The sequence below is a fragment of the Danio aesculapii genome, chromosome 10 (genome assembly GCF_903798145.1).
Source record: "Danio aesculapii chromosome 10, fDanAes4.1, whole genome shotgun sequence".
Classification (NCBI taxonomy): Eukaryota; Metazoa; Chordata; class Actinopteri; order Cypriniformes; family Danionidae; genus Danio; species Danio aesculapii.
In genome coordinates this window covers 43461643-43484312 of record NC_079444.1, presented here as the reverse complement: position 1 = coordinate 43484312, position 22670 = coordinate 43461643, and the positions used below count along the sequence as shown (strand labels likewise).

The window sequence follows — 22670 nt, the reverse complement described above, 5'->3', positions numbered from 1 at the left end:
TATGAATGCGCAAGTGAATTATCTGCAGATTACTGTCATGCACTCTTACTTACACGGCTCTCCGAGGAGTGTATATAGAGTTATACACTGATGTTCAGCTTGGCTTTTCATGCATCATGCTGTCCAAACGCAGCTCTCTGAGGGAAAGCCTGAGCAGTTTGCGTCTCCTCTTCGATTCTCCTCAGCCAAGAGCTTCTGTTGGAGGCAATAGTGAGATTACGAGAGCTTCTGCAGGAGATATTAGCGAGATTACGGGTTTGGAGAGCGGAGACAGCGTTTCTGTGTGTGAGAGCAAGGACACAACGCCTATCCATGAGGCCAAGGATGAGGCGTGCAAGAGTTTAGACCTGACGGATGTTTTCGAGGACAGATTAAAGAAAGAAGGCATTTCAGATGTGGAATCGTTGGCGAAAAACAGAGAAAAGGAGGACAGTGTCATTATATTATCGCTCGAGACCAAAGAACAGTGTGTTTGTGGTAAATCTTTCGCATTGCTTAATGTCTCCTTATTGAGGATGCTTCTCTTAATATGATAATTATTTGCGCTGGTGTTCATTTTGGATGCTTTTCACGGGCTGTTTAAATGGAGAGAACAGATTTCTTTAAAAAAAAAAACAATGAATAATAGTTGAATAACTAATTTCTCTAAATTATCTAATTTATTTTATCTTTGCTATGATGACAGCACATCATATTAGACTAGATATTATTCAAGACACTTGTATTCAGCTTTAAAGTGACATTTAAAGGCTTAACTAGGTTAATTAGGGTAAAGTTAGGGTAATTAGGCAAGTCATTGTATAACAGTGGTTTGTTATGGAGTTATCCATAATAAATATTGCTAGCAAATAAAGGGGGCTAATAATATTGACCGTAAAATGTTTTTAAAATGATTTAATTCCACCCAATATAAAACAAATAGGACTTTCTAGGTTAATTAAGCAAGTCATTGGACAACAGTGATTTGTTCTGTAGACCAGTGGTTCCCAAAGTGGGGGTCGGGACGCCCTGGAGGATCACGAGATCACTTGGTGATTTCCAAAAATATCATATATGTTATTAAACTATTAGAATTGGCATATTTCATCCATAACATGCATAAAATATAAATAGTATTTAATTGTACGTCAAAAAGAGGCGATGCGGGAGCGCAGTAGGTAGTGCTGTCGCCTCACAGCAAGAAGGTCGCTGGTTCGAGCCTCGGCTGGGTCATTTGGCATGTCTGTTCTCCCTGTGTTCGCATGGTTTTCGCGGGTGCTTCGGTTTCCCCCACAGTCCAAACACATGCGGTACAGGTGAATTGGGAAGGCTAAATTGTTCGTAGTGCGTGAGTGAGTGTGTATAGGTGTTTCCCAGTGATGGGTTGCGGCTGGAAGGGCATCCGCTGCGGGCATGTGCTGGATAAGTTGGTGGTTCATTCCTCTGTGGCGACCCCGGATTACTAAAGGGACTAAGCCAAAAAGAAAATGAATGAGTACATCAAAAACAACATGCAAATAAACAGCCATCAGCCTTTCAATTATTTTTCCATTGAATTACGATCCCTGGAGTTATTACGTTATATTAATGACACAGCGATAGCGTAAGCTGCAGCAGAGTGATTTTACAGCTCAATGTTAAACTTTGACACCTTTACGGCACTCCCGAACATTAAAAATAAAGACAACGACTAAATATAGAGGACAATCTCCAAAATTAAAGCAAGAATAGTCTTGTGCTGTAAACATTGCCCATCATTCTCATTAAGTGAGGTTAATATTCAACTCAACAACTGAATAATGACTATAAAATAGTATATGGTTTTTAGACTGTTGCACTTTTTTTGTGTTGTCAATAAGCTTGTTTATATTGTTCCTACTGGTGTGTGTGAGCCATTGTTTGCAATGTTTGTATGATTATAACCACCTCTGAGGATATTGGGGGTCACGAGTCACTAGAGTTGTTATTTTGGCGGGTCGCAAGCTGAAAAGTTTGGGAACGCCTGCTGTAGACAATTGAAGAAATAACATTTTCTTAAGGGGGCTAATAATATTGACCACAGCAGTTTTTAATAATAATAATAATAATAATAATAATAAAATAATAATAATAATTATAATTATAATAATATTCAAACCAAATTAAAAGAAATAAGAATAAGAATTTCTCCAGAAGAAAAAAAATTATTCAAAACACTGAAAATGTCCTTGATCTTTATAAACAGTGCTTGGGAATTATTTAAAAATAAATTTAATAAATTGTCTTCAATGTGTATATATACATATATATATATATATATATATATATATATATATATATATATATATATATATATATATATATATATATATATATATACCATAATATTGTATGTTTGCAGATATTTAAGTATCATGCTATGTGAACATACTTGTTTATCCGAAAATCAATGCTAAATTTTCTTTCGGGAATCTGCGTACCGTGTCTAAATGTCTGTGTTTGTTTTGATCTCTATAACCAGCCCACTGCCAGTTTAGCCAATTATATTTTAGGTTGCCTTGGCGGAAAACAAAATAGCATATTTCATTTCAGTCATGAAGATTGTCTCAATGTATGAGCAGACAAAAACTTCTAGAGGACAGAAGCTGCCCGATAATCATTTACACTGAGGAAGGGCAGAGGGTTGCTGAAGAACTACTGAGAGATTTCAGCTGCTGTCTGAGCTTTCTCTGCCTTACTATATCTCACTTTCTTCATGCGATCAATACTTTTTCCTTTCGACGCAAACGAAAATGCGACTTCTAGAGGACAGAAGCAGCCTCTGAAATGAGACACAGATTCAGAGTTATAAAAATCCACATTTTAATTAGCAAATTATACATACAGCAGGGGAAATAAGTATTAAACCCGTCACAATTTGCTTTTTTTCAGAAAACATATTTCTAAAGATGCTGTTGATTGAATTTGAACCAAGGAAATCCATATATGTAAAAAAAAATAATATTAATAATTTGTTTACAAATGAAGTGATGTTCAATAAAATGAAATGACGCAACACATGAAGAAAGGGAGGTGTAGTTGGGCAGTGAAAGCCCAGACAGCAGCTGAAATCTCTCAGTAGTTCTTCAGCAACCCTCTGCCCTTCCTCAGTATAAATGAATATCAGCTGCTTCAGTCCAACATCTACATTAGCAGGAGGATGAAGATGAAACCAGGGTGGATATTTCAGCAAGACAATGATCCAAAACACAGCCAAGGAAACTCTTAGATACTTTCAGAGAAAGAAAATCAAGCTGTAGAATGGCCCAGCCAATCACCTGACCCGAATCCAATAGAAAACACAAAATAAATATCAGATTTGTTGGACGAGACCCACAGAATCATCAAGCCATTGAAGTCATCAAACCTGAGCAATGCAAAATCTGGTTCAATTCCATGTCAACAGCTCCTTTACAAATTTCCCCGCTGTATATTACAAATGTAAACAATAGCTGTTAGGCTCAATCTTCAGGCAGGCTCTCTCCCATTTGTGTCGTCAATCTGGCAACCTGTGTCATAGCCTTTCTCCAATATTTTGAATTTGTACTGCAACACCTAGTTCAACCACTAGGTGTTTTCAATCCTACATACTGCACCTTCAATTGTTGAATAAATCAAGAATATAATTGTTGCTTACACTTTCTTGCTGTGTTCTGGCAGAATGTTCCGGGCCTTTAGGAATGGAAGGAGGAATCATCTCGAACCAGCAGATTACAGCTTCATCTACACAACGAGCTCTGTTCGGCCTGCAGAAATGGTTCCCGTACTTCGCCAGACTCAATAAGAAAGGCCTGGTCAATGCCTGGAGCGCGGCCGAGGGGGACCGATATCCCTGGATTCAGGTAATACACTTATTTAGCGCTCAGATCTATTTTTCCCATAGCGAAAGTCTTCTTTAAAGCAATCAAAACAATCACTTACAAATTAGACACACTGTTAGACTTTGCAGTTCAAACAGCAGGGAAAAAAAACATGGTTTGGAGGTAAATTGTAAATGGTGAGTGATTTTGTTTTGTATTTTAAGGTGAGCATGTCTTGGCTTGTTTCAGCTTTGTAAGTGAATGGTGCTCGAGTTTCTGAAGCAAAAAAAACGCATAATCTATACTCCAGTTGGTGAATTAATGCTGCTGTGATGAACCAATAACAATATCTTTTAATCAAAATGTTGTATTAATAAGAAGGGGATCATTCATTCATTTTCCTTAGGCAAAGGGCTCTATACACCCAGCGCATTAAGGCGCAGGACGTGTTTGGCGTGATTTGTTGCTATTTTCAGACCAGCGCAACTGTAATTCTCAGGTTTTTCTCGTTGTTTAAATAGTAAATCCATTTGCACCACTCTGTGGACTCATGGGTGTGCTGGTCTACAAAGGAGGTGTGTTAAGGCGCATTGTTGGAGTGTTGCTATTTGAGGAACTAAAATAGACCGCACCATTGTCTAACTAAAAGCTGCTCTAAAGTCCAGCAGAGCGCGTTAGTTATGCGCCTATGCAGGTCTAAACTCTTACACACTGCTGAATACACACAGGATGAACAGCAACACACAAATATCTTTACAGATGAAAACAATTAAAGGATTAAAATGATCCAGAAATTATTATTTTCTGAATCAGTATAAACACCACTGCCTCCATGCCTTCTTCACCTCGGGGGGCTTTTTCAGTTTATTCATGACCATCTGCATCTGTATAATGTTATTATTATTAGCAGTGTTGTTTATTATCTGCAGATTTATATTAGTTTTAATGTAAACAAGTGTAGATTTGTCCACCTGTGGGGTTTTGGAGACGTCTGCATCACCATATGGGGCATAAGAACAGGACGTGTGTTTGGATATAACTCAGTGTTTTTGACCACACTTCATTATTATTGTTCATTTATTCCTTTGCTGGAGATCAGAACTGAATTTAGAAATAGTTTAGACACAAATCTTTGCGCTTAACAAATGAAATTAAATATGTCGGCTAATGGTTGTGTTCAGCAGAGTGAGTTTCCACCGTTTCCTCACTCCACCAAAGTAAAGGAGTAAAGAGTAAAGGTAAAGTAAAGAGAAAGTAAAGAGGCTGAATGGAGGAGTCTCGCTCTTTATCCTCGCGCTGCAGATGCTCTGTTTAACTGTTTTCTCGCTAGTGAAGCGTTCAGTTTTTACACTTACAAAGTCCGCCATGTAAATAGCAAATGCCCCATGGAGCGACGCAACTGACTCCAAAAGGGAATGAGAGACGAGACTCTGATTGGTTTAGTGCATGTTATGCTCAAAACACACTCAGAACTCATTAAGAGAATAAGCACAACCCTGTTAGACCATGCGCTGTGGCCTACCATCCTTAAAATAGCAAAAGTGCATTCAGACATGGCCTTAATGCTTTTGCGCCATGCGCTTTAGACTTTGCGCCTAGATTGTTAGCCCTTAGTCTACACTCTAAATAACACTGAGTTATAAACATATTTATTTAACCCAATGGTTGAGTTAAAAAATATTTGATGTATTGTTGGGTTATTTTTAACCTTTATTTATTAATAACGTAATCAGTTGGGTTAAATATTTGGTGCTTTGCTGAGTTATTTTAAACCTTTATTGGGTTATTTATTTAATAACTCAACCAGTTGGGTTAAAAATGTGAATTTTAACAGTCAACTGATTTAACTGACACAGAACATCTGTATTAATATGTGTGCGTAATGTTTTTTTTTGCTTTATAACATTTATTTAAGCTCTAATTTGTTTATCAAATGACCTCTCCGTGTCGTGTTTTTTTACCCGTTTCACTAGTACTCTAAATTATTGATGATAAAAATGCGCGCTTCGTGGCCAAACTATAATAAATGGATAAAACGCTGTACCTGAAACCTAAAACGCAGTGGAAATAAATAATTTTCAATATTTTTTAAAAATTGCATGTTATTTTTTTACACGACCATAATTATAAAATTAATAGTAGTACTAGTGATAGGAGCATTAGTAATAACAGAATGGAAAAAAATTACATTTAATTAAAATAACCCATTGCATTGGGTTAAATTTTATAACCCAATGTATTGGGTTAAAATAACCCATAGTTGGGAAGGTGCTAGAATAACCTATAGTTGGCTTATATGTTGGGGAATTTTTAACCCAACTATTTTAACTGAGAATTTCAGAGGTTGCCACAGTGGAATGAACCGCCAACTATTCCAGCATAAGTTTTACACAGCAGATGCCCTTCTATTTGCAACCCAGTACTAGGAAACACCCATACACACTCATACACTACAGCCAATTTGATTCATCCTATTCCCCTATAGTGCATGTGTTTGGACTGTGGGGGAAACCGGAGCACCCGGAGGAAACCCATGCCAACACGGGCAGAAGAACTCCACGCAGAAATGACAACTGGCTCAGCTGGGACTCGAACCAGCAACCTTCTTGCTGTGAGGCGACAGTGCTAATCAGTGAAGCTCATATCAAACAACATTTCCCACAAGCAGAGAAACCTTACCGTTAAACAAGTTACAGACTTTTACCATTAAAATCACTGACATTTTTTTGACAGTGAACATTAAAAGCACATTAACTAACAGCTATAAAACCTAATGCGTGTGCCAGCTGTCAAGACAGAAGCAGCTTTGAGGGAAAAGCAGAAATACCCTGCAGTATGACGATCATATTCTGAGACAGATTTCATTAGAGACTTGTGAAAGCAGCTCTATATGAGATTTTATTAAGAAACAGACAGAAAGAACAGTGTGGGTGCACAAAAATTGAGATTCAGTGGGGCTGTAATGATTTAAGTGGTCACCACACACTAAACCAGCGGCTCTGGCTGGGCGTCCTGCGTGCATCTGACTTTATTTTTGTGTTCTCCAGATTAAAGATGGGTTTGATACCAATATGCTTTTAAATAAGAGCTCAATTGTTTGTCTAGTCCTCCTCACATGTTCTCAGTGCAGTCTCAGAGCTGGTTTTGCATCAGAAAGCAGATTTCACATTTTTGTTTTTTGTTTTGTTTCCTAGTGCTAACATTTATTTAAAAAAAGAAAAAAAAAATCAAAATTAATTGAGTTATGCATAATACATATAAGGGCATCTCTAATAAAAATCAACTTTTGTAAACAGTTTGAACAGAACTGTGTGTAGGTGTAATGTGTCCACAGTCATATCAGGGTGATAAAAGCACAATATATATATATATATATATATATATATATATATATATATATATATATATATATATATATATATATATATATATATATACACACATATACACATATATACATATATATACACATATATACATATATATATACATATATATATATATATATATATATATATATATATATATATATACATATATACGTATATATATATATATATATATATATATACATATAGACATATATATGTATATATATATATATATATATATATATATATATATATATATATATATATACATATAGACATATATATATATATACATATATATATACATATATATATATATATATATATATATATATGTATATATATATATATATATACATATATATATACATATATATATGTATATATATATATATATATATATATATATATATATATATATATATATATATATATATATGTCTATATGTATATATATATATATATATATATATATATATATATATATATATATATATATATACGTGTATATATATATATATATATGTATATATATATATATATATATATATATATATATATATATATATATATATATATATATATATGTATATATGTGTATATGTGTATATATATATATATATATATATATATATATATATATATATGTATATATGTGTATATGTATATGTATATATATATATATATATATATATATATATATATATATATATATATATATATATGTATATATGTGTATATGTATATATATATATATATATATATATATATATATATATATATATATATATATATATATATATATATATATATATATATATTGTGCTTTTATCACCCTGATATGACTGTGGACACATTACACCTACACACAGTTCTGTTCAAACTGTTTGAACAGCCTCAATTTTGAAAACTGCATGTTATTTATTTACACAGTCATGATTATAAAATTAATAGTAGTACTAGTGATAGGAGCATTAGTTATACCAGAATGGAAAAAACAACATTTAATCAAAATAACCCAATGCATTGGGTTGAATTTTATAACCCAATGCACTGGGTTAAAATAACCCATAGTTGGGAAGGTGCTATAATAACCTATAGTTGGGAAATACAATTATGTATACATTATCTCCAAAATAAATCAATAAATAAAGAAACCCAGCTAAACACGCATGACAACTAAGTCAATGGAAAAGCGGTTGTTCCTTGCGCCACCTGGTGGCTATTGCGTAAAGCACAGAAATGTTTTTTTTTTTTTTTTACGAAAAGGTTGACAAATTACAGTATTGTGCGTGCAGAAACGTGCGTTCTCAGTAGCCATATCTGTATGTTGGGGTATTTTTAACCCAACTATTTTAACTATTTTAACCGCCAACTATTCCAGCATAAGTTTTACACAGCGGATTCCCTTCTAGCCAAACCCAGCACTGGGAAACACGCATACACACTCATTCACACACATACACACACTCATACACTACGGCCAATTTAGTTTATCAATTCCACTATAGCGCATGTGTTTGGACTGTGGGGGAAACGGGAGCACCCGGGGGAAACCCACACCAACACGGGGAGAACATGCAAACTCCATACAGAAACATCAACTGGCCCAGCTGGTGACCTTTTGACCTTTTTCCCACAAGCAGAGAAACCTTACCGTTAAACAAGTTACAGAATTTTACCAATAAATCAGGTAGACGAATGTCTGCAGCCCCCCCTCCGTTTTCAGACATCTCCGTTTTCCTCCCTCCACACTGAGACAAAGCAGCAGCGTTTTAAGATGAAAACAGCCTCTTTCAGGGCTCGAACACGCCAGGATAGTCTGGACAGAAGGTGTAACCGTAGAAAAATTAGCATTTTAAAACTAAAATGTATTACTGTAAACGGGGCCTGAGTCTCTTTTTAAATTTCCTGACGTTAAAACAGGATCCAAATCGTTCCCATTTTGATGCCCACCGCACCGTGATGTAGTAGTGTGATTTCCCCACGTATTAACATGTGTCCGTAGTAACACATATAATCATTTCCACAAGATAGGACTTGCGCAAAGCTACTGGGATTCAAAGATCTGTTCAGATGTCTGTGATCATCAGCACTTCGAGAATGAGTTTTACAAGTTTACGCTTTTAAAACAGAGCATGTTTGTAATACAGTAAAATCACAGTAATTCATCACCACAGCCGCGTGTCAGAACAACTATAAAAGAAGACGCTTGTGGATGTTAAATCAGGTTTATTTTGTATATTAACATAATGGATATTCATACAGCAGTAGATATTAACGTGTATCCTGTCACATTTGCCGTGCAAAGCTAAATGCGTGTGTGTGCAAACTTTATGACGACATTGTGTGTGACTCGTTGCAGAAAGGCTTGATTAACTCCACAACAAATGCATCAAATAACAGTTGGGAAAGTTATTACTGTAAGAAGAGAGATCTGCTTCATTCTTGTCTGTCACTGTGCTGCTTATCTACAGTTGAAGTCAGAATTATTAGCCCCCCTGTTTAAATTTTTCCCCAATTTCTGTTTATCGAAGAGATTTTTTTCAACACATTTTTAATCACAATAGTCTTAACTCATTTCTAATAACTGATTTATTTTATCTTTGCCATGATGACAGTAAATAATATTTAACTAGATATTTTTCAAGCCACTTCTATACACAACACAGGCTCATTGTGAAAACGTAGCCCTGCGGACGTTTTTGGAGACAGCGAATTACGTAGGAAATTTCATTTCTTTAAACGAACGCTACGGGGCGGTGTGACGCCGTTTCTTTTCGCGCTTACCAGCTGACCGCTTACCCCCGTATGGACGGCATTCTGGCTGCAACCAATTTGTCCAGTTAGCGTGCCACGTCCGTCGGCGGATTTGAGATGCAGAGAGGAGTTGACCACAAAGACGGGGGTTCGAGTCCGGTGAAGACCGGTTCCAGAAAGCAGGTAAGACAAAAACAGAATCCAAAATATAAAACAAACAAGCGGATAGCAGGGTGAGGATGTGGTAAAAAAAAAAAGTCAGATGAGGGCTTTTATTTTTTTGGATTGCTTTTGAAACGTGTTGGTTGGGTTTAGGGAAGTGGGTGGGCGGGTCAATCGATAAAATTGGTTGGGTTTAGGGAAGGGAGAGGGTGGGTCAGCCGATCGTTCGCTCAGTCAGTCAGAAAGTCTGTCCAAAAGTGAGTCGACAGCGGCCTCTGGTGGGTTTACGCGAGAACAGCAGGCGCGAATGGCACTCGCGAGGGAAATTTGAGATCTCGAAAAGCGTACACGGCGACCTCTGGCAGATTCATGAAAACAAAAACTGCAGAAAAACGTGCCGCCGGGACGTATTTTGCGGAGGAGGTACGTTTTCAGAATGAGCCTGGGTTGTCTATACAGCTTAAAGTGACATTTAAAGGCTTAACTAGGTTAACTTGGCAGGTTAGGGTAACTAAGCAAGTTATTGTATAACAATGGTTTGTTCTGTAGACTATCGAAAAATATATAGATTAAAGGGGCTAATAATATTGACCTTAAAATGGTGTTTAAAAAAATTAAAAACTGCTTTTATTCTAGCTGAAATAAAACAAATAAGACTTTCTCCAGAAGAAAAAATATTATCAGACATACTGTGAACATTTCCTTGCTCTGTTAAACATCATTTGGGAAATATTTAAAAAAGGAAAAGAAAATGCAAAGGAGGCTAATAATTCTGACTTAACTGTACATGAAATGCAGCAGGTGAAGGCTACACCCATTAGAGCCATCTCTGATGTCACGTACAATGGGAGAATGTCAATCAAAGTGTTTCTGCAGACTGTTCTTATCAAGTGTGATTAGAATAAATACAATAAATTAATGTTTACCATTAGATGCTGGTTATATTCATACACTGCTGACAAACAACTGTGTTTAAACCCCTTAATAAAGTGATTTTTGCATAATAGGTGCACTTTAAAGGTGTAACACAGGGAGTGACAGAAACAACTGAAGTGAGGGTCCACATGCAGGATTTATTCGGCAGTCAGGCAAGCAATGGTCAATACGGGTGCAAACAGAGGTATAAAGCAAATCTAGAATCGTTGTCAAAAGTATCAGGCGAGAGGCCCAAAGACTGGCGGCAGACAGGGACAAAAAGATAAACTAGGCTTAGGTCAAAACACGGGAAAGCAAGACAAGGAAAAACGTGTTGAATTGTCACTGGAACAGAAAACAAGACTCGGAAATGTGAATGAGTGAGTGTGCTGCTTAAATAGTGTGTGTTATCAGTCTTTGACAATCCTCAGGTGGTGCGAGTGTAGTCAGTCAGAATGAGGAAGCATGTGTGTGTGAGCGAAGTGCATGTATGAAAATGTAGTCCAGAAATGGCGGATTTGTAGTCCATAAGTTATTCTGTGTGAGAGATCCAGCGATCTATGAAGTTACGATCGCTGGTGATCGTGACAAAAGGGATAGTTCACAAGTAAAAACCAAGGAACATGGATTGAGCTCATAATCTTAGTTAATGTTCTACAGAAGAACGAAAGTCACCTACATTTTGGATAATTCCAAGAACATTTGTACATTTTTTGGATGAACTATATCCAGGGCTGGACTGGGACAAAAAAAAAAATCGGCCCTGGCATTTTGGGACAGAGCGGCCCACTACATTCAATCAAAATGCCAACCATCTGTGCACGCCCTTGAATATGTTTACCAACTCCCATTCTATAAAAGTAGGAAATAATGAGAGTTGACAAATTAAAAACGTACATTTTTTTATTTATTATTATAATAAAACTATAATCCACACTGGACGTCCATCTTGTGTGTGCCTGTGTGTTTTGAGGGAGCCTATATTAAATAATGAACATAACAAAAACTGCCTGCGGATGCACGCAGTTAATGTTGATTAAGATAAATAATAAAAGACGCTTAGACGCTTAGTCATAGACGCTTAAAAATGTTTAACTCAACAATGAAACATCAAACATAGATTAAAGATTGTACATAGTCAATCAAATGAACTTTAAACAATTAAAAAAATGCAACAAATATTTGTTTGGGCCCGATCTACTAATACTATTTTTTTATATTTAGTTTTGTTTTGCTTAAGTTGCACACTAGTTTGGTCACGTATAAATATCATTATAATTATATTGTATAAATATTATTGTAAATATAAGCTTACATCATGCTGATGATCAAAAACAAAATGCCATGATATCTCATGCAATTGTCCTCTGACCGAGTGCATCTTAAAATACATGAATGACACTCCTCATAGAGCTTGAGTAGCACATTCTTTATGATATATAATTTGTAAAATAGACTTGCAGGTTAAGGAAACAGCATAGGAGGAAGTTGCCACAGGCCTTGGTGCAGATGAAAAGTTTTTAAAATGTATATTTATATAGACCGATAGGTAAATAGATAGAATAGACAGTAATATATTGATCTTTGCAACAGTTGTCGATCCGCTGAGCGCTGCAGACGCCTGCTCGCCGCTTCTGCTCTCACGCGCCCAAAATGGAAGTTTATGATTGGGTCACCCCAATGTCAATAAAAAAAAGAACCAATGGGCTGCAGATTATAGCACATGGGCCGGTCAGATCATAAAAAGATGATCAGCCCGGCCCAAAAAGTACGTCGGCCCAGCGGGAAACTACCCGGTCTGCCAGATGGCCAGTCCGCCCCTGACTATATCCCTTTAAGGTATCTGCAAACTCTCTTTTCACCATGGAACATTTCCTACCTTCAAACACACCTCCGTCATTGTCTCCTGCTCAGCAGTTTCTGATTGTGATCAACTGCATCTCTTGCTTGTTTTTTTATGTCTCTCCGTGTCCTCAGATTAATCTGCAGCGCAGGATGAGGGTCACCGCACTCATCACACAGGGTGCCAAGCGGATCGGGAGCCCCGAATATGTGAAATCATATAAAGTGGCGTACAGTGAGGACGGGAAGGCCTGGAGCTTATTTAAAGTCAAGGGCACGGATGAGGACATGGTGAGACAACACTGTTTCCAGTTCAGATGAGGAGGGGGAGGTTTAAATTAAGAAACCATCTGCTTAAAGGGACAGTTTCACCAGAAAAAAAATTAAGTCGAAACAAATACTATGGAAGTCAATGGGGCGACGCGGTGGCGCAGTGGGTAGCATGTTCGCATCACAGCAAGAAGGTCGCTGGTTTGAGTGGGTTTGCTCCGGGTGCTCCGGTTTCCCCCACAAGTCCAAAGACATGTGGTACAGGTGAATTGGGTAAGCTAAATTGTCTGTAGTTTATGTGTGTGAATGAGTGTGTGTGGATGTTTCCCAGTGATGGGTTGCGGCTGGAAGGGCATCCGCTGCGTAAAACATGTGCTGGATAAGTTGGCGGGTTATTCCACTGTGGCGATCCTTAATTAAGAAAGGGACTAAGCCGAAAAGAAAATGAATGAATGAATGGAAGTCAATGGTTGCAGGTTTCCAGCTTTCTTCAAAGTATCTTCTTTAGTGTTCAACAGAAGAAAGTAATTATTATATTTTTAGGAGGTGAACGGTGTTAATTGGCTGAAACTTAAAGCAAACATCATTAATCCTACATTTAACTGATTAAATACCTCTCATCTTATATTTACAGGGAGATTACTCTCAGATATACTGTATATTTGAGTTATATTTGACTTATTTAAAAGTGGTTATATGCCTTTTTCTGTAGAACCAAGTAGAAGATACTTTGAGGACTGTGGAAAACCTGGAACCATTGACTTCTGTAGTAAGAAAAACAAATACAATGGAAGTCAATGGTTACAGGTTTCCAACATTTTTCAAAATATCTTCTTTGGTATTCAACAGAAGACAGTAATTATTATATTTTTGGAGGTGAGTAATCTTTATGTAAATGCTAAAGGCACAGTTCACCCCCCACTCCCAACAAATGTATGAATTTCTTTCTTCTGTTAAACACAAAGAAAGATATTTTGAAGAATGTTTGAAAAGCAAAAAGTACTATGGAAGCACCCACCTCGAATGTTATCAGTCGAGTGAATGGGCGTTATCAGTGGTTATCAGCTGATAGATATGGGCCAGTAGCGGCCTACTTTTACTGGTAGGCTCAGAAGACTGTTATCATCCATCCACATGGTTAATCAGCTGTACTAATAGAGAAGACTGCAGATCCAGATCTGTTTTTACATTACTGTGACGGTCGGGTTTAGGGTTGGGGTGGACGTTAATAAAATACAATTGCATCACTCAACACGCACACCTGGTCACCAACGATCGCTGTCGCTCACGAAGACGGAGGTTGCTGGAAGTCTCCATTGAAATGAATGCTCGCTTGTCGCTTTGGCACTGCAAGTCGCTCATAGTGTGAATGAGGCTTGAGCCTACTAGTAGGCGCAGAATGCCCCTACTATTCCATATCTATCTGCTGATAACCACTGATAATGCACAATAATATTATTATTAATAATAGTAATAATAATAATAATAATAATAATAATAAGTAAAACAGTAGTTGAATGTGTACAGTTTAGAAATTTCAAAACTGCTAAGGTCAATATTATTAGCCCCCTTAAGAAATAATTTCATTTGATTGGCTACAGAAAAAAACACTGATGTTGCTTTATTAACAGAGCTTCCCTAGTTAACGTCAATAATACATCACTGTACATGAACAGCTGCAAATACCATTACTGACCAATCAGAATGCAGTATTTCAGCGAGCCGTATGATCATCATATTATATTGGTGATTAACAATAATGTAATATTTGATTTCAGCAATTTTTTTTTAAATGCTGCTAAAACGTACTGTTTTTTTATGCAGATATTCACTGGAAACACAGACAACAGCTCTCCCTCCGTGAACTCCTTCAGTCCACCAATAGAGGCGCAGTATATACGCATCTACCCTCAAATCTGCCGAAAACACTGTACACTGCGCATGGAGCTGCTCGGATGTGAACTCACAGGTCTGAAATCTCAAGCCATGTTTTACAAAACACACACGTCAAAAATGCAAAGCAATTTGATATCAAAACCTTGACGTCTATTTGGCGTCCACAGATTGATGCTTTTTTGACCACCAAAATAATGACACAATGTGTGGTTGTTGAGTAACATTTTATTTTAAGTCACAAATCTTGCTATTTACAAACCATTAACTAAAACTTTAAGCTAAATAAACTGCAAATTCAATGCTTATTAATAGTAATTAACAGTCTTAATAATAATTAATAGTCTTAATAGTTATTAATAGTCATAATAGTTATTGATAGTCCTAATAGTAATTAATAGTCATAATAGTTATTGATAGTCCTAATAGTTATTAATAGTGATTAATAGTCCTAATAGTTATTAATAGTCCTAATAGTATATAGTAGTCCTAATAGTTATTAATAGTCCTAATAGTTATTAATAGTCCTAATAGTTATTAATAGTCCTAATAGTTATTAATAGTCCTAATAGTATATAATAGTCCTAATAGTTATTAATAGTCCTAATAGTTATTAATAGTCCTAATAGTTATTAATAGTCTTAATAGTTATTAATAGTCATAATAGTTATTGATAGTCCTAATAGTAATTAATAGTCATAATAGTTATTGATAGTCCTAATAGTTATTAATAGTGATTAATAGTCCTAATAGTTATTAATAGTCCTAATAGTATATAGTAGTCCTAATAGTTATTAATAGTCCTAATAGTTATTAATAGTCCTAATAGTTATTAATAGTCCTAATAGTTATTAATAGTCCTAATAGTTATTAATAGTCCTAATAGTTATTAATAGTCCTAATAGTTATTAATAGTCCTAATAGTTATTAATAGTCTTAATAGTTATTAATAGTCCTAATAGTATATAATAGTCCTAATAGTTATTAATAGTCCTAATAGTTATTAATAGTCTTAATAGTTATTAATAGTCCTAATAGTATATAATAGTCCTAATAGTTATTAATAGTCCTAATAGTTATTAATAGTCTTAATAGTTATTAATAGTCCTAATAGTATATAATAGTCCTAATAGTTATTAATAGTCCTAATAGTTATTAATAGTCTTAATAGTTATTAATAGTCCTAATAGTTATTAATAGTCCTAATAGTTATTAATAGTCTTAATAGTTATTAATAGTCTTAATAGTTATTAATAGTCTTAATAGTTATTAATAGTCCTAATAGTTATTAATAGTCTTAATAGTTATTAATAGTCCTAATAGTTATTAATAGTCCTAATAGTTATTAATAGTCTTAATAGTTATTAATAGTCTTAATAGTTATTAATAGTCTTAATAGTTATTAATAGTCCTAATAGTATATAATAGTCCTAATAGTTATTAATAGTCCTAATAGTTATTAATAGTCTTAATAGTTATTAATAGTCCTAATAGTATATAATAGTCCTAATAGTTATTAATAGTCCTAATAGTTATTAATAGTCCTAATAGTAATTAATAGTCTTAATAGTAGTTAATGGTCTTAATAGTAATTAATAGTCCTAATAGTATATAATAGTCCTAATAGTTATTAATAGTCTTAATAGTTATTAATAGTCTTAATAGTTATTAATAGTCCCTAATAGTATATAGAGTCCTAATAGTTATTAATAGTCCTAATAGTTATTAATAGTCTTAATAGTTATTAATAGTCTTAATAGTTATTAATAGTCCTAATAGTATATAATAGTCCTAATAGTTATTAATAGTCCTAATAGTTATTAATAGTCTTAATAGTTATTAATAGTCCTAATAGTATATAATAGTCCTAATAGTATATAATAGTCCTAATAGTTATTAATAGTCCTAATAGTTATTAATAGTCCTAATAGTTATTAATAGTCTTAATAGTAATTAATAGTCCTAATAGTATATAATAGTCCTAATAGTTATTAATAGTCCTAATAGTTATTAATAGTCTTAATAGTTATTAATAGTCTTAATAGTTATTAATAGTCCTAATAGTATATAATAGTCCTAATAGTTATTAATAGTCCTAATAGTTATTAATAGTCTTAATAGTAATTAATAGTCCTAATAGTATATAATAGTCCTAATAGTTATTAATAGTCCTAATAGTTATTAATAGTCTTAATAGTTATTAATAGTCCTAATAGTAACTAATAGTCTTAATAGTAGTTAATGGTCTTAATAGTAATTAATAGTCCTAATAGTATATAATAGTCCTAATAGTTATTAATAGTCCTAATAGTTATTAATAGTCTTAATAGTTATTAATAGTCTTAATAGTTATTAATAGTCCTAATAGTATATAATAGTCCTAATAGTTATTAATAGTCCTAATAGTTATTAATAGTCTTAATAGTTATTAATAGTCCTAATAGTATATAATAGTCCTAATAGTTATTAATAGTCCTAATAGTTATTAATAGTCCTAATAGTTATTAATAGTCTTAATAGTAATTAATAGTCCTAATAGTATATAATAGTCCTAATAGTTATTAATAGTCCTAATAGTTATTAATAGTCTTAATAGTTATTAATAGTCCTAATAGTATATAATAGTCCTAATAGTTATTAATAGTCCTAATAGTTATTAATAGTCCTAATAGTTATTAATAGTCCTAATAGTATATAATAGTCCTAATAGTATATAATAGTCCTAATAGTTATTAATAGTCCTAATAGTTATTAATAGTCTTAATAGTTATTAATAGTCCTAATAGTATATAATAGTCCTAATAGTTATTAATAGTCCTAATAGTTATTAATAGTCCTAATAGTTATTAATAGTCTTAATAGTAATTAATAGTCCTAATAGTATATAATAGTCCTAATAGTTATTAATAGTCCTAATAGTTATTAATAGTCTTAATAGTTATTAATAGTCCTAATAGTATATAATAGTCCTAATAGTTATTAATAGTCCTAATAGTTATTAATAGTCTTAATAGTTATTAATAGTCTTAATAGTTATTAATAGTCTTAATAGTTATTAATAGTCCTAATAGTATATAATAGTCCTAATAGTTATTAATAGTCTTAATAGTTATTAATAGTCTTAATAGTTATTAATAGTCCTAATAGTATATAATAGTCCTAATAGTTATTAATAGTCCTAATAGTTATTAATAGTCTTAATAGTTATTAATAGTCTTAATAGTATATAATAGTCTTAATAGTTATTAATAGTCTTAATAGTTATTAATAGTCTTAATAGTTATTAATAGTCCTAATAGTATATAATAGTCCTAATAGTTATTAATAGTCCTAATAGTTATTAATAGTCCTAATAGTTATTAATAGTCTTAATAGTAATTAATAGTCCTAATAGTATATAATAGTCCTAATAGTTATTAATAGTCCTAATAGTTATTAATAGTCTTAATAGTTATTAATAGTCCTAATAGTATATAATAGTCCTAATAGTTATTAATAGTCCTAATAGTTATTAATAGTCTTAATAGTAATTAATAGTCCTAATAGTATATAATAGTCCTAATAGTTATTAATAGTCCTAATAGTTATTAATAGTCCTAATAGTTATTAATAGTCTTAATAGTAATTAATAGTCCTAATAGTATATAATAGTCCTAATAGTATATAATAGTCCTAATAGTTATTAATAGTCCTAATAGTTATTAATAGTCTTAATTCAATTCAATTCAATTCACCTTTATTTGTATAGCGCTTATACAATGTAGATTGTGTCAAAGCAGCTTCACATAAAAGGTCACAGTTAATAGTATATAATAGTCCTAATAGTTATTAATAGTCCTAATAGTTATTAATAGTCTTAATAGTTATTAATAGTCTTAATAGTTATTAATAGTCTTAATAGTTATTAATAGTCTTAATAGTTAGTAATTGTAAGTACAGTAGTAGTCAGGTTTAGGTATTAGGTAGAATTAGTGATGTAGAATAAAATCATAATAAAAATAATTCATATGTCAATAATAGGCAGGTAATAATCCTGTAAACGCAAGACTTGTGACTTAACTAACGTGTTATTAAAGTAAAGGGTTGTGTCCGGCTGTTGGTATTTTTTTTTTTCCAGATGTTCGGAGCCCATGGGGATGAAGACGGGACACATCCAGGACTATCAGCTCAGCTCGTCCAGTGTGTTTCAGACCCTCAGCATGGACATGTTCTCCTGGGACCCGTCTAAAGCCAGACTGGACAAACAGGGCAAGGTGAACGCATGGACATCAGCGCATAATGACCAGTCACAGTGGCTGCAGGTGAGACACGCCGCACTCCATAACAGTTATTACTTTTGCTGCTTGCTCAAACGACTTATTCAAAGTGAGCTGATTCAACACAACTCGAGTTTTCAGGGGTCGCCACAGCAGAATGAACCGCCAACTATTCCAGCATTTGTTTTACACACCGGATGCCCTTCCAGCTGCAACCCAGTACTGGGAAACACCCACACACACACACACTTGTACACTACGGCCAATTTATTTAATCAATTCCCCTATAGCGCATGTGTTTGGACTGTGGGGGAAACCGGAGCACCTGGAGGAAACCCATGCCAACACATGCATAATCCTCACAGAAATGCCAACTGACCCAGCCGGGACTCGAACCAGAGACCTTCTTGCTGTGAGGTGACAGTGCTAACCGTGCCGCCCTGACACTGTTATTTTACAACATTCTATTCTAAAAGTTTTAAAATAATTGTATTATTAATTATTTTACTGCATTTTAATCAGATAAATATGCTAAATCATTGTGGAAAGAGTCATTGTGTAAATATATATTGCCATTTGTATTGTATATTGTAAATATTGCCAATAAAATATGCCATTTAATGACTAATATTTACATCTAACAACATTTTTAAATTAATTAAAGTTAAAATCCCTCAAGTGATATGGTTTTAGAGGAGGTTTAAGCTCTACATTTAAATCATTTTGTATTTGTATTATGCATCATTACTCATCTTGTGTCACATGATCCTTAATAAATCATTCTAATATGATGATTTGATTATCAAGAAACACTTGCTATTAATATCTGCCGCTTTATGTTTTATATATTACAGTACATTATGAGTTATTATGACTCATAACTAGGCCCACACGGAATCTGCGCGCTCAGATTTCAGCAGATTTTTTGCCCATCATTAATTCTGTTTATTTACATGTGTAAATGTGTGTACATTTATATTTATTCAGTTTTTAGAATGACTTCAGTAATAATATTGATTATATTGATCCACCTAATCAATTTGGGGCATTTATATATATATATATATATATATATATATATATATATAGTTGAAGTCAGAATTATTAGCCCCCCTGAATTATTAGCCACCCTGTTTATTTTTTCCCCAATTTCTGTTTAATGGAGAGCAGATTTTCTCAACACATTTCTAATCATAATAGTTTTAATAATTAGTAATTAATTAATCAATAAATTTGTCTACTAATCAATTAATTAATTAACAAAAACAATTAACTTATGGCTCTTATATTTGTAATTCCAGTTATGAAAACAACATACATTTAGTGTATGTCTCTACGTTCTGGTCAACTCTGTTAATGAGTCATTAAACTCAGCTGTATGTAATACATAAAATATAAAGCGGCTGATATTAATAGCAAATGTTTCTTGATAATCAAGTCATCATAGGGTTATAAATAAAATTAGTATAATTTCATAGATCATTTTATTTATAAAATTTAAATGTAGCACCTAAACCTCCTCTCAAAACCACATCACACAAGGTAATTTAAGAAATATGAATTTAAATGAGTCATTAAATAGCATATTTTATTGGTAATGTTTACAACATATAATACAAATGGCAATATTTATTTACATAATGATTTTTCCACTTTGATTTGGGATGTTTCTCTAACTAAAATGCAGAAAAAATGATTAATAATACAATTATTTTCATTATTTTATCAATAAAGAGATGTAAAATAATAATTCATTCATTCATTTTCCTTTGGCTTAGTCCCTTTATTTTTTTTTATTAGGGGTCACCACAGTGGAATGAACTGCCAACTTGTCCAGCATATGTTTTATGCAGCGGGTGCCCTTCCAGCCTCAACCCAGTACTGGGAAACACACTCATACACTACGGCCAATTTAGTTAATCAATTCCCCTATAACTCATGACTGTGGGGGAAACTGGAGCACCCGGAGGTAACCCACGCCACACAGTCATTTTTTTTTTTATCTAGCATGGTTGCAACTTTGGTTATATAAATATGATATTTAATCAGATTTCCTTCAGTCGATCAGCAAGTACAATATAGAGCTTCTCTAGGTGTGCTAAATTCTGCATTATTATAGTTTTTAGGAGTTAATAACACTATTAATCCTGGCTCATGGAGCCCAGCTCTGGAATTGCGGTGTCAAAGGTGCTCGAATGTTTTTCAGAGTCATTTGGCAAGACAACCAATCATAAACCAAACACTGCCTGCCTCATTAAATATTCATAAGCTTGTGCTAAATCTCCTGTGTCTGCACAAAAGGGAAAAACAAACTGCTGATATTGTTTAAAGACAACCGCAGCACATTTCTGAGGTGAACTCAGGATTTCTAAGCATGCACCAGATATATCATTATTTCAGACAATGGGATTGTTTAATTAAGTTGGTGTAAAATCAGCCTTGTTCAATACGCCCACACGAATAATCACTACAGTAATTTATAGTAACTACAATTGTGTTTCTGAACCACACTATAGTAAAGTGTATTATACAGCATATATTATAGTATCTACAACACTTATGGATGCTCCAGCATGATAGAAAATAGAATCACCACAACAGATTTATTTGTTTATATTACTATAGTTGATGTTACCATAGCAACTATTGAATCACCACAACAAATGTAATTTGTTTATATTGCTATAGATGTTGTGTTACCATAGCAACTGCAGAATTACCACAACAAATTTTATTAGTTTATATTACTATAGTTGATGTCACCATAGCAACTATAGAACACACACAACAGATTATTAGTTTATATTACTATAGTATCTACAACACTTATGAATGCTCCAGCATGATAAAAATAGAATCACCACCAACAGATGTATTTTTGTTTATATTACTATAGTTGATGTTACCATGGCAACTATAGAATAACCACAACAAATTTAATTTGTTTATATTACTATAGTTGATGCATTACCATAGCAACTATAGAATTACCACAACCAAATTTAACTAGTTATATTACTATAGATGTTGTTACCATAGCAACTATAGAATCACCACAACAAATGTAATTTAATTATATTACTATAGTTGTTGTGATTACGTAGCAACTATAAAATTACCACAACAAATTCAATTAGTTTTATATTACTATAGATGGTTACCATAGCAACTATAGAATCACCACAACAGATTATTTTGTTTATATCACTATAGATGTTGTTACCATCGCAACTATAGAATCACCTCAACAAATTTAATTAGTTTATATTACTATAGTTGTGTGTTACCATAGAAACTATAGAAGCACTACAACAGATTAATTCAAATACTTGGTGAAAAATAAAAAATACGGGCGACGCGGTGGCGCGAGGAAATTTCATTTCTTTAAACGAACGCTACGGGGC

General features: G+C 33.4%; 1 protein-coding gene across 1 annotated transcript in view; it reads left to right on the top strand.

The window, feature by feature from the left end:
• edil3b (EGF-like repeats and discoidin I-like domains 3b) overlaps nucleotides 1-22670 on the top strand; it is an 80580-nt gene that overhangs the window by 29734 nt on the left and 28176 nt on the right. The window contains exons 6-8 of the mRNA XM_056467501.1: nucleotides 3658-3839; nucleotides 12983-13138; nucleotides 14942-15086. Of these exons, the coding sequence (XP_056323476.1) occupies nucleotides 3658-3839; nucleotides 12983-13138; nucleotides 14942-15086 (483 nt within the window). The remainder of the gene's footprint in view (nucleotides 1-3657; nucleotides 3840-12982; nucleotides 13139-14941; nucleotides 15087-22670) is intronic.